Below are 13,987 nucleotides of genomic sequence, written 5' to 3' on the forward strand. Positions count from 1 at the left end.
TCTCTCTCTCCCGCTTGGATGAACCTACCTCTCTGTCTCCCTCCCTCCCTCCCTCTCTCTCTCTGTGTATACCCTGGCTGTCTCCCTGCGCTACCGTGCAGTGAGAGCCCAACAGTTATGGCACACATGTTGGAGAGGATCGGATCAGCTGCTGCCTGACTGACCGCACTTCCCTGCCCTCGGGGGCGTTACGAATTGAAAGTGTTCGTGGTGGCACACACCAACGCGGAGGCAAAGAGCGAGGAGAGGCCCGGAGAAGGTGAGACAGACTGAGACCAACACCTTGGCACCAGGTCCTCCATGTAGCCGCCCTTTACTGAATTTAGAGCAACCCGTTTTCCCCTGAGCCTGCATACAATTAGCTTGCAGAGCTGCTGTGAAGCGTAAAACATACACTGACACTGAATTATTATCACTTCGTTGTTTTCAACAAAAGGTCTAAAAAATGGCACGTGCCAATATAGATTTTCGTGTGGTAGAAGAATATGTGTTTAGTTGTGTTATGAAGTGTCTTGGCTGTGTTATTGAGTGGAAACGTCTGGTAAAAAGAAAAAGAAAAAAACATTCAGTCAGTTGCGCGCCTACGCCGTGCGTCATTGCGCACCGGCGCATCGAGAGTAGTTAATGAGATTCCGCTGACAGAGAGCAGCCAGTTGTTTGAGCGCTCTTGTGTGAGCGTGGATCAGTGGCTGCTGACTGAAACCAACGTGGGTGGAAGTCTCGATCACAACCACAGTGATTTGCTGAAGGCTCTTCATTTTTAGGATGCGCCGACATCTGTGACATGCTCGCGGAGATCAGCGGCTACAGGTAAAGTTCGGGTTTGAACTCGCTCACCCTCTCTGGCTTTTGTTTCTTTTTTCAGAAACATGTTGGTGTTTGCTGCGCGTGACATGGAGACGTTTGTCGTTTGTCGTTTATGTTCGTGCGCATTTGAATGGAGCGTTGATGGACACACTTGGACATCCGTCCTTTTAAACTTTAGTGTGTGCTGATGTTTAATGGACGTCTGACAATCTGTAGAAATAGATCGTGATCGAAATTGTTGTTAGAGTCAAATGTACGCGGTGTGTATGTGCGTGTATCCTGCATGCGTGTGCGCGTGTCTCCCTCCTAAATGCTGCTGCTCTCTTTGGACCTCTGGTGAAGGCTGCTAGTGCACCAGTGCGTAGATGATGTACTTTGATCAGGGTTAGGAGGTTAACAAGTTTTTGCTTAGCTACGCAAACCATTTAATCGTTGATGGTTTTTCCTCGGGGGCGGGGGCGGGGTCAGTTTTTTGGACATTGTTCTCTGTTTTTAACCCGAGGAGCGTTCATGCATGCCAGGTGAGGGCGAGCCAATCAAGCAAACGACAACCTTTAATTGTGCACGGGGGTAATTTCAAGTATGGGAGTCATCAACGTGACAAGAAGGTCAGGAGTGGATTTAATTGAGACCCTCGGGGTGATATGAGGCTTTTTTTACGTGTCTAAAGCTATGAAGTGAGTGTTCAGAACAGGAGGGGGAGAATTTATAAAGTTTAACCAATACACTTGAGATATTTTCAAGGCAATCTTACTTTGTGCAGCCTCTTAGGTGCACTTTTGTCAAGACTCACATTTCCAATAAAGCACTTTTTTAGTCCTATCAACTGCTTTCCTTTCCTTTTCCAAATCCAGAATCAAACCCTGACCAGGCCCTCATGTATGATCAGTGTTACGATTCCACTGTGATTTGAAATTGGTGATTAAAATCAAAAATGCTCACTGCAGCCTTTATGTTAAAGTCCTCCTCTAATTTCTGTCTATGTCTATATTTACGATATATATGCGATAATGTCTGTAATCGGAGGAATAAGCACAGATTGTAAGCCTCACTTAATTTGTGCACATGCTTTTTTTTTTTGTTTGTTTACTCGCTCGCTATCAACTGCCAGCTGCCTTTCAGATGTAGCTGGAGCAGTAAGCCAGCCAATTCAGGCAGGCACAGGAAGAGGTTTACATAATGGTGTGGAAGATAATCGAATGTTATCACTAAAACACTGCAGCTATCAGTGTTTTTTTCTTTTCTTTCATTAATGGACAACATTGAGGAAAAACAAAACAAATTGAAGTATTGACCCTGCTGTGTGGTATTGATTTTTTGCAGTTTGGCAAGCTAAATGGGAGCGTTGCCCCATGTCACTACAGGTGAAGGTAATTAATCACAGTCATGTGTGCCTGTTTTTCTTTGGCACACATCTTTTATCGCAGGTCCAGCCCTCGTGAACCCACCTCACTGTCAGAGGACAAATGAGGACGCACATACAGTGCAACAATAGCAAAAAACAAAGTGTATTGTAATCAGGGAGCAGGGAGATGAAATATAATCTAATGGAACAAAGGGGAATCACATCAATGCGAGGCCTATAGTGGCATTAGAGGGAGAAATCGGAGACAGGGAGAAAATAAGAAGAATCAAGCAAGGGGAAGAAACTGAAGTAAAACCTGAATTTACAGGGACAGAATCTACATAAGACGAGGCAGATACAAAACAGAAATATCAAACTAAAACATCTTAACAGAATGCAACATATATCATATCATATCATATCATATATCAAGTGTTTAAAGCAGTATTTTCTATTTTCTTTTTCTGTTTGTTAAGAAATAGGTGCCTCCTGGCAATAGCTGTGTCGTCTTTTTCTTTCTTTCTTTGCCTTGGCTCAGTGACACGGTGTCACAGTGTCACATCATCAGTAATATAATCGGATTATAATATGATGGCACAAGCCCCTCTGGTATTGTCCCTTCTGCAATTGTCAAAGTGTCCGGATGCATCTTCAGATCAACTGGTTTCCCTCAGGCTTTGCTTTGCGGTGACTAGATGTGATAGAAATGTGGATTCTGGATTTTGAATGAGTTCAAAAATGACTCTTTACTATTATGCAAGACACAAGACAAATGTTTTTGTTGGTGGTTTTGGACCTGCAAACTAAAAGAAATGCATTAGTGTGATAGCTTTTATTTCCTCTTTGGACGACATTCACCACTGGATCTGTGACCGCAGCGATAGGAGGAAATAAACTCTGGTTCTAACCACAGTAACCAGAGCTTCCTGAGGAGGCTGAATTTCTCACCCTCTTCATTGCCCACTGACACCAGTGGCACAAATTCCCATAGAAGTACTTGAAAGAATCTTGAGGAAAGTCTTCCAAGAAGTGTGGAAGCTGTTATAGCTGCAAAAGGGGGAACACGTGCATATTTTAGTACTGTATGTATTTGAATACATCATTACAGTCCCTGTTGGTGTGTGTTATGGTCAGGCATCCGAATACCTTTGTCTGTATATTGTATATAATGGCAGCATATACCAGGGGATATGTCAGGCAACGTGTCTTCTTGTGTTCTTGGAGAGTATTTTATTGAATGACCAAAGATCCTAATGACGGCAGGGGTTGATCACTGCTATAAAACGTTTAAATATCTTAGAATTAAATGTTTTGCGATGTAAGTTTATCACAAAGGTCTGGAATAATGTCTGCTCTGACTGTTTTCGTACTTCTGCAAAGCACCCTAAGGTATTGTAAGCATCCGATATATTCAGTCTGTCAGGTTGTGTGATACGTTGGTCTCCGTGGATTTTAAGAGCGCTGTCAATTGTTAAAGCTTGAAATTCATTTTTCCGAAACTCTTTCCTGCCAACATGGCGGCGCGAGCAAACGTCCGGAGCTCTACAAATGTGACACAACTCGTATGAAAAGAATCTCTTAATGGGTATAAAAAGAAAACTGTCTGTAATCTGTGAGATGTGTTGTTTTATGGAAGGTTGACGTGTTTTCTGGGCTGCTGTGTTGCGTTGAGCTTCAGGGCCACCTCATAGTGTCTCTACTTGAGGAGTCATGCAGCTCTTCTGATCTGCTCTCACTTCCACTTATCTTCCTGACCATTGGTATCACTGGTGACCTTAAGACGTCTTCCCTGCAGTGCGTATTTGAGCAGCGACATTGCTTGCTCATCCCTGATAATAATGCGGAGTGATGGACACCAGAGACCTGTCCAGAATGATGAGAAATAGAGGCCACTTACAGGCTGAATTGAAGCCTCTAAAGTTGCAGATGAAAAAAGGGGGAGGAGAGGCCTTTGCTCAGACGGAGTCCACAGAGCCCTTAATGTTTTCGCGAGACACAGTCGTAGCTTGTTTGAAAGGAGAGTGAGAGCTAAATTGCTGTATAAAATGTTGGCTCAACTGCAGATACTTTAGTGGTTCATTGACAATTTTACCACTTTGACAGCAAAATAAAACTATTCCAAGACGGTGAAATAACCCACTTCAATTCATGAGGTTTATTTTTTATCAGTTGACAAATCTAAATCTCATTCAAACCTTGCACAAAGTCATGGATTTTGTAGAATTATAGTCAGGTGTTTGATTAACCTATTATACCAAACAGGTGCTCATCTTTGATCATCATTTTCATTTTCATCATGCAGGTTGAAACAGAATTGGCTGTGTGGGCGGCTTCAATTTGGGTGAGGAACAGTCAGCCTCAAAAAAGATTTCAAAAAGACGCAGTGATCGGCCAGTGAAACTTCGAGTTGGCATATAAAAGGCACTTCACGCTCATTTCCCTTCCCTCAACTGGAAGATGTCCAACATCTGTCATCAGCTCAGAATGATCAGAAACCTGTCAAACCCAGGTCCACCCATCTACTGTCCAGAGAAGTCTGGCCAGGAGCGAGACGTCTACATGGAAGAATTGCGGCCAAAAAGCTCTCGCTCCAACATGGAAACAAGGCCAAGTGGCTCAACTTTGCAAGAAAACACAAGACCTGGGGTGTAGAAAAGCAGGTGCAGGTGCTCTGGATTGATGGTTTGGCTCGAGCAGAAGGTCATTTGTTGGCTATTTGCAACAGTCAACAGTGAAGCATGGAGGAGGAGGCTTCTTGAAAATTTAGAGCTGCGTTTCTGCAAATGAAGTTGAGGATATATTTGATTATTTAATTCTGAGAAATACAAGCAGCTATTTATCCGTCATGCAATACCCTAAGGGTATCTGATTGACCCCAAATGTACCCCGCAGCAGAGAACTTGACCACCAAACATACAGCTAATGGCATTAAGAACTATATTCAGCTTAAATAAGAACAAGGTGTCCAGGAAGTGATGATATAGCCTGATCTCAACATCATCGAGTGTGACTGGGATTACATAAAGAGACAGATTTGAGCCAGAATTCCTCCAAAGAAGTTAAACTGCAGCGTTCTTTAAAATAAAAAAAAAAGCTGTGCGCAAGTGAACCAAGCAGGATTTATGCTTTTTTAAAGGCAAGGGTGGTCCCACCAAATATTGATTTGATTTAGATTTTTCTTCTGTTGGCACACACTGCAATTTATAAATTAAACCATAAACAATTCGAATTTATATTTGTGAATGCATTCTTACTTGACAGGGTACTTGTCTGTCTCTCCACACTTGACAGCACGCTGTAATGTCTTTGCACAAGCTTGTTCTGTGACTGCTTATTCGTGATGATGGACCTTTATCAAGACCACTTTCATATTTGTTTTTACAACCAAAGTTGATGGGTCAAATATACATGGAAATGAATTCGCCTTGCAGCATGTCATCAAGTTCAGTCTCACTGTTGAAAGAAAGTCCATCGGGATGATTTAAAGCTGTTGGATGATCAGAGTTTTTGGTGCGAGCTACTCATTTATGGTCGGTTAAATCATGGATAGACGAGACGGGATGATAATGTGCTCTCCTAAGCAGAGTACCTGTTAAAGCACTGACAGAGCTGAGCCCCACTGACAAACATGCAGACCAAGCTGATGGAGCTTGTACAGACCAGCTGTAATGAACACTGCAGGACTGAGCTGTCAAACTAGTTTATCAAGTGGAGATTTGTCGGAATGATCCAATGTTGCCATTAAATCCAGTTTTTTCTTACATAAAAAGGGAGGGATTGAAGGACAGGTGGAGCGTCTGCACCTGCTCTATTGACTCCCAGAGAAGCTGAGCTTCCGTGGAAGTGACGTTTTTGCCACAATTGTTCAATCACCATCGACTGTTGTTGCAGCTGTAAACTTGATGCATGGAAACCTCTTTTCAAATACGTTGTAATATAAAGCAGGAGTCAAAATGCCAACAACCTCCAAACTCAGGAAGTTATAGCCAGAAATGAAAAAAAAGCTTAACCGAGAGAAGGGGTCAATTTGGGTGTTGACTCTCGCTTTGTGGCCACAAAGGTTGACTTGGTACAGATGTGACTCACTGATTATGTCGGTAATGAGAACTTTGAGGAGGAACGAAAATGCGTAAATGCTAAAGATGAGATAAAGTGACTCAGTTTCAGCCGAATTATATATTTATTTAGGCTGCTGCCCTTCTCAAATCGAATTAAAATCAAAATGTCACTAGTTAGCTGAAAGACAGGGTTCACTTTGGTGAACTGTTAGACTTCCTCTCAGGTTGGAATGTCTCTGATAATCCTGCATAGTCCATGAGCTCACGCACATGCTGGAAAGACGGACTTCGGAAGCATGGCAAGGTGCTTGGAGGTATCTGAAAAATAAACCCTGTTCCACCTTAGGCGAAATTATAATCCATTATTCGAAAATAACAAATATTTAGCTCTTAGAATTCCTGGGTTAAATTGGTAGTCAGAGTTTGTCTTTCTATTTTGGCCCGAGTATGAGGCTTGTCTGAAAACTGTGTGCAATTTATTTGCTTTGGACAAAATTTCAAATGGTTCTGTGATGTGTCCTCTCCAGTTACTAGGACAAATGCAGAGAAATAATTAATTGTGGGTGTATTGCACTCGGGTATTAAAAGAGTATCACTTCTTAATGTGAATTTCTTTCTTAATGTCACTGTGCTGACAGATTTAGTTTTGATATATATGAGTGGGTCCCTTTAGTCTTAATCTAGCTATGTATAGATTATCATGTAATGACATTTCTCATTAATGGTATAGGCAGTCTTGGTAAAGTCCTGTGTGACTGACAGGACAGTGAGGAGGAAATACAATGAATTGGTATTTTCCTGCGACAGATCTTAATGTAAAGGGTTGTTAAATGAATTTACATGCAAACTGTCCTGCAAGAGGAGCCTTATATGAGCAATACAGGTTTGTTTGAATGTTTGCACAAGAGAAAGGAAAAAAGAAAGGGAAATTTACCATCTTTGCCATGTTTTACAATAGATGGCCGGGGGGGAAATGATACACACAGGAACAGTGTGAGTAATACAGTTTTCATGTATTCATCCTTTTGTCTGCAATTGCGAAATACAGGAGCTGTTCCACACAGTTGATAAGGAGAAGTTTAACAACACTTCAGAATCTGCCCTTTAACTAGGAGGCTATATAGCTTCACTTTATAACTTTGCTTTCCATAAAGACTGGAAACAGGAGGAAAGAACTAGCGTGAATTTTACAAAAATCACCTTCCAGTACCTCTTAACCTCCTTCTCTGGCACATTATTCTCCTGCTTCTTTATAGGCGGTACCTACCAGGGAGGTGAAGGTGTAGTATCAATGATTTCATTTCCACTTGAGAGTAATTGATCTTAAAGTATTTCCCAAATGTCGAAATTCCAATTAAAATTATTGGTCACAAGTGAAGTAATAAAAGTCGTGCACAATGGAAAGCAGATCCCAATTTCCCGTGGGATTTTGATATATGATCGCAAGATTGTTCAAGTATATGAAAAGGTGAAGGCATTTTCAATGAAATGCTGCACCCCGACTCGCGAGTGCATAAAACTTTGTTGCTTGGGCGTCGGAATGCACAGTGTGACAGCTCGAGGAGCGTGGGGCGTCTGCAGTTAGTGTAAACTTTCATGTCTGCAGTTCTGACAGGAAACATCATGTCACTCACTGCAGTTCGTCTGCGGCTTCAAATGACTACGAAACAGCAGATTCACATTGCTTTCTCCAATTATTGTCAAACCGTGACAGTATCCAAAGTACAAGTGTAGTGTTCTGTATAAGCACATATGTGTATTATAGTGTGCATTTATTTATTTATTCATAATCTGAAGGCTTATAGACATGATGCACGGTTTGGTCTTGTGGTAACAAACATGTCATACTGTATTTGAGGACCACACCTCTTTTTTTTTTAAACATCAAAGCCCAAGGATTTCACTTTTAACTTAACATTGAAATGTTTCCTTACTTAGCGGCAGCTACCGTCCTCCACAGTCAGGCTTCTGTGTTTAAGTCATTCTGGTCTCTGAAGGTTTTGTGTCTGCTTTCATCTTCACACAGGCGGGGGGGGAGGGAGCGAGCGAGCAGGGAGATACAGGAAACAAGAGGTCTCTGAAAATAACTGCAATATGCTTTATTATCTCCCACTAAGTGGAGATATCTGTGTCAGACTTGCAATTATTGTGAAGTCCTTAACAATCGGTAATTATGCTGTTTAAAGTTAGTCTCTCAGGCCTGTCTGTGCTTTTAAATGGCGACTGTATAATTAAGAAATGCATCCAGATTGTCTAACAACTCAGTGTTCGTTGGGCCTTGTTCAGACTACCAGAGGAAGTCTGATGTTTTGCGTTGTTTTGAAAGACGGCAAAATATGTTTTAAAGCTGATTAAACTACAGTTGGAGATGGTTTGAAATGCAGTGGCTGAACAGCCATATTTTTTCGTTTCCACCAATGTTGAGTTTTTCTTTTTGCAACGTAGGAGTTCTGCACTCCCATTTGGCAGGAACGTTATTTGGAACACCAGGTGATCCGTTTTTACTGCATCTATGTTTGAAAGCGTTGTGTCATGACCGCGGGTACGCACGCCTACGTTGTTACCAGAGCGACACAAGCAGATAGGCAGGTTATGTCTGGACACACGATTCCAATTCGATCAATGTCAATGAGTGAAAAAAAAATCTGTGGAACTGTAGTACAGATTAAAAATAGGGAATGAGTTACAGACCATCTGTGATACCTCAGCTGAGGAGTGGAGCTCCAGAGGAAACTTGTCCTGCACCAGCACCATGTTGCATCCTTTTTTTTAATGGCTATAACTATTTATATTCTGTCAATGGGAACAAAATCCATCTTTTGAAGTGTGTCTGATAATCACTTTGATCCATCTCAACTGCTTGACCCTGTCTTCGATGTGCTCTTATTCCAGATAAACTCCACCCCGTGTCTCCAATCCTCCTGCAGCCATGGCTGTGTCTGCATCTGGACGGACCGTGTTCACCATTCTCCTCATTAGCAGGTAAGGCTGCCGCTTACAGGCGGAGAAATACAACCGCTGGGATCTGTGGCCACGCAGCTCTCTTTACCCGGCAGGAGGCGTAATCAAGTCATGTCAGATCCTAATTTGGAACAACACCAAAGCTCAGTATACGTTGTGCTGAGGAAGAGATAGAGATGCACTCGGTGGTATCATTTTCTCAGGAAGCATCAATACACAATAACGGCTCCCCATGCGTCAGACAAGAAGCCCTGAATCCCATTGCCACGTTCATGTCACCGCTGAGCAGAGCCAATGAGGCAGCATCCAAGTACCACATGCATCAGGCACCGCATACATTTGCTGTTCTAATCCCTGCTGAGGTCACACACAGAGAGAATGATGTGATGTGTTGCTGCACATTTGTATGTCGCTGTGGTGAGAAGCCTCTTCTCTGCTTACAGTTTATGTCTTTGCACATACTGTATTAGTTCAGGCAAACCTTCTGGGTCTTGTTGAGTCCAGCTGTATGATATCCCCTGCGTCGTGCAGCACTTCTTTCTCCCATCAACTCTGGGGTTAATGTGCTATAGCAGGTTGCAGGTTGTGTTTGCATTCAGTGTAGATAGCATATGCCAGACTTTGTTCATTGAAGTATGAAATCAGTGGATTTCATGAATCCGGGAGCTCTCAAATGTCCCCGCAGTTTACTTTTGTATGGATTATTGTTGGTGTCCACCGTGTCTGCCACTGTTGGTGTCTGTGATCAGATTTAGAAACCCATTTTTATATATTTTGGTCATATTTATGGTCACAAACTGCATGAAGCTTCGAAGGAGTCGGGCCTGATTTTTCATGTATTGCTTTGCGTTGCTTGGTTTTCCTGCAAAGACGTATAAAACCTGTGTCATGTTAGCTTTTGTTATTGATTGCCACAAGACAGATTAGTTTATACCTATCCTCGTTTTAGTTAATGTTTGGTTTGTTTCAACTCTGACACCACACCAGAGCAGCATTTTTGAGGGGATTAAAAAAAAAAAGTATTTCTTTAAAATAATATTTTATCTGTGGTATGGTTTCTAAAATAAAGTGAGTTTGAATAAAACTTTCATCAATCAGAATCAAATGATGCAAGCAGTGTGAAGGATTCACGACATGTGAGCTTCCTTGAGAGAATGAGATTGCACTGCATAAAGTGCTTTGATGCATTGATTTGAAAGAATGATCCTCATTTTGGGCTTCTTTTGACAACTTAATACTTGAGGCTGCTCTCTGATGTCACTTGTCAAGGGGTCACAAAAATAGAACACCACTGATGTTTTGGAGCTGATGCTTCAGCCCATTTAAATCTTAAAAAAACGACACAAAGCAAAACATAAAAATACAAAAACTGTAAGGTCAGACTTTGGCTTTTATATAAAGTGGTTTAAAACTGCAGGGACGCTACACTTGCTGCATTTGTAACCATAGAAATGTGTGACAACCAATGCCACTAAATCAATTTGATTAGTGTCCATTTGTATGCTAAAAGCTACCACAAACCTTTCCATCAGATGTTGGTTCAGACAACCGAGGAACGTCTCGTTTCTTTTTCATTTTCTTTTTTTGCTCAGCATTTCAAAGAGATTCTGTAGAATTTCACAAAATACAGTTTCCTGTTCAGTGTAATGACAATTGCCTTGTCTCACATATTTAAAATCTATCATTTGTACTTTGTGCTAGGTTCATTAAGTTTAATTGTAGGCTCCCTGTCTGGAACTACATCTTCCCTCCGTTGGGTTTTTGCCATTTCATTTGGTACCACTGTCAAAGGATCATCTTATAGATCTGTTTTGGTTTCTACTGTCATTTAACTGAGTTAAATGAGAAACAACAAACCCTTACCAACACTCTGACTTGTTTATGTGAATGCAGTTTGTTGGATGATTTCACTGTAACAGGGAACTAGATGTGCTTCCTCTCCTTCACAGAGATGAACATGCTCCGGGGCTTTGTTAACAAATGATGACACTGATATTACGTTCACACATGGAGCTGATTTCACTCCCTGCTGTGGCCGATAATTGTTCCTATTTAGAAGTGCTTGTTTGAAGTCTAATGTTTTCACCATAATAATAATAATAACTATACAACTGTAGAGGGAGTTATTGTGAAAGGCAGAGCATACACCAAGTAACAATTGTGAGGTGGACCCGGGCATTGGTCCAGTGGAGACCAGTGACATATCTCACAGAAGTATAAGGAGTACTGTGAGACTGTAACGTATCATTCTGTTTTCAAAGCTTTATTTGACAGCGTTTGGTGAAGGTGGAGCAGAATATGTGAAATGTGCTAACCATGATGTATGAGAGCAGTGTTGCAGACCAGGGCACCTGACAGCAGTGGAAGTGAGGGCCTTTGTCTTCAGACAGTGAAGGGTTATGTCATTTATTTACAGATAAACAGTCTAAACAGGACCTTCATGCCACTGTGAGCATGGAGCTCTACTGTTAAATTCTTACTCTGCCTCTATTGCCAGCTCATAATATGTAGCCATAGGCTGTTTATAAAAAAGTGGGCTTATATATATATATATATATATATATATATATATATATATATATATATATATATATATATATACTAAACACTATAACCAGACACCTATTAGCAAGAGGTGTCATCAATCAAATCATGTCCATGCATGCGTTTCATTATCTTTTATTATTTTAATGGGAACATCATTTTCTAAACTATGTTGAAGAAGACTTGACTTAGAATTGAGACCATTAACTCCTCAGGAAAATGTTTACTGACCTTATAAATCAAGTGAGAGGTGAGTTAATTGTCCCCTTAGACTTCCATTCAAACATACTTATTTTTGCAACCAGCAGAGTTCCCCTTGGCGTTACTGCTACTTCTGTCCCATGCATCCTTTTGGCAGGCATCGTTTAAATGGTGAGTTCAATGCTTGAATTTTTGTTGATAATTAGTGCGAGATAGTGGATTTAAAGTAGCAAATATAGCCAATTTTTCGTGGAAGTTGCAAAAAATGAAATACCTTGCTATAGAGGAGGGCAATATATGTCATCTAAGATAGTGTGATTGCTGTTTTAAACCTATGCAGATTGACATGATTGAGTATTTAAAGTTCGATGAAACATGCACTGAACCTGCAAACATTCCCTGAGTCATGAGCAACATCAGTTATAGTCAGTCTCTCTCCCAAAGCTTGAGTAGCAATACAGGCATGAAACATTTAACTGTCAGCAATGGTGACATAATGATCCGAACAAGAAAAGGCTACAGCTGTCATTGATGCAATCGTAGAAATGGTTTAACATGAAGTCAAATGTGAGAAAATCTGTTCCCGTCTAAAATGAGCGGTGGTATCAACATTCAAATTCATTACTGACCGGGTTTTAGAGTCGTAGACTTGTGTTGTTATTGTCTTTCAAGGTAGCAGAAATACTGTTCACGGAATTTGAAAAGAAATCATAAAATGATGAGATGGCGTGTGACTGAGAAACCGTTAAAAATCAATTGAAAGTTCAAAAGTGAACACATTTCCCTTTCCTGCTAAGAAACCATCATCTCTGATCCATAAACTGGAAAGGTCAGCACTCCATCTCGTAGAAAAGTATTAAATCAAACAACTAAGGTGTCACTTAGAAACTGCAAGCTATCATTCCAGTGTACGAATGTGATTATGGAATGAGGAATATTTAAAGTACACGTGTACTGTATGAACAGTGTATATTCATGAGCTCCTCCAAGGTCCATTTCACATAGAGGACTACAAAGCTAAGGCCATGGATAAGGCTCTTTTTTACCATAATAATGTAATTTTATTTATAAATAAGCAAGGATCTTATTTTGGCCTTCCTTCAAGCAACTAAATTCTCAGAGATTGTGTAAAGAAGATTTAATAAAGGAGCATATGCTTACCATAAGAAGGCTGTTAGCTGATAGCTTATCCCGTCAGATCAGGGCTCAAAACTCAAGCTCTCAGACAAGTACTTTGTCTCTTCCTCACCCACGAAAATGTTTCCTCAAGGTTAAAAGCCATTTGCAAACTGATTTTCATGCATCACGTTCACTCGCGCGGCACAGCTTCAACCGGCTTCATTTTCTGATGATCCCAGGATAACCTTCAAGACACTATAATTGAATCATTATCGGAGGGAACAAGAAGTTCAAGCTGAGAAACTTTTCAAAACTGTCGCGCCAGTAAGTGCAAGGTTACAGCATCCATTACAGTCACTTTTCGCTGAACATCACTCACAAATAGTTTTGTCAGTTTTCCTTAATGGTGAGTAACAGCGACGGGCAAGTGAGATTAAAACGTCGATCATGAACTCATTACATGTTAACCACTGAAACAGTAACTTCACTTCCATTAAACACATACAGAAATAGACAGAATACCATACGTTATGTTGCCTGTGTCACTCTTTTGTGGATCATAAAGTGAAACTTGTCAGAGGGAAATCTATATTTCATAACACATACTAGTTCTGCTTAACTGTTTGGTTAAGGGTTCTATGTTAATAAATGAAACCATAGAACCCTTGCATTATTAAGAGAAGTGTAAAGAATGGACACATAAGAAGAATAGTCTAAATCAGGGGTGTCAAACTCATTTTTGTTCAGGGGCTACATACAGCACAATTTGATCTCAAGTGGGCCTGACCAGTAAAATAGCATAATAAACCAGCATAATAACCTATGAACAACAAGAACTCCTTTGTTTTTTCTCCTATTGTCTTACATTTAATGAAGGATATTTTTATAAAACATAACATTTCTTGAGAGATATTAGTGCAATTTCAACAATATCATGCCTAAATTTGCTATT

The 13,987-nt window shown here is 40.7% G+C and overlaps 1 protein-coding gene across 1 annotated transcript in view; it reads left to right on the forward strand.

Moving 5' to 3' along the window:
* The first annotated feature begins 653 nt into the window (after nucleotides 1-653).
* The window catches only part of LOC131474446 (gamma-aminobutyric acid receptor subunit pi), a 38,069-nt gene continuing 24,735 nt past the window's right edge, over nucleotides 654-13,987 (forward strand). Inside the window, exons 1-2 of the mRNA XM_058652300.1 lie at nucleotides 654-810; nucleotides 9,103-9,192. Of these exons, the coding sequence (XP_058508283.1) occupies nucleotides 9,140-9,192 (53 nt within the window). The 5' untranslated portion in view covers nucleotides 654-810; nucleotides 9,103-9,139. The remainder of the gene's footprint in view (nucleotides 811-9,102; nucleotides 9,193-13,987) is intronic.

This window comes from Solea solea, chromosome 15 (genome assembly GCF_958295425.1).
Source record: "Solea solea chromosome 15, fSolSol10.1, whole genome shotgun sequence".
Classification (NCBI taxonomy): Eukaryota; Metazoa; Chordata; class Actinopteri; order Pleuronectiformes; family Soleidae; genus Solea; species Solea solea.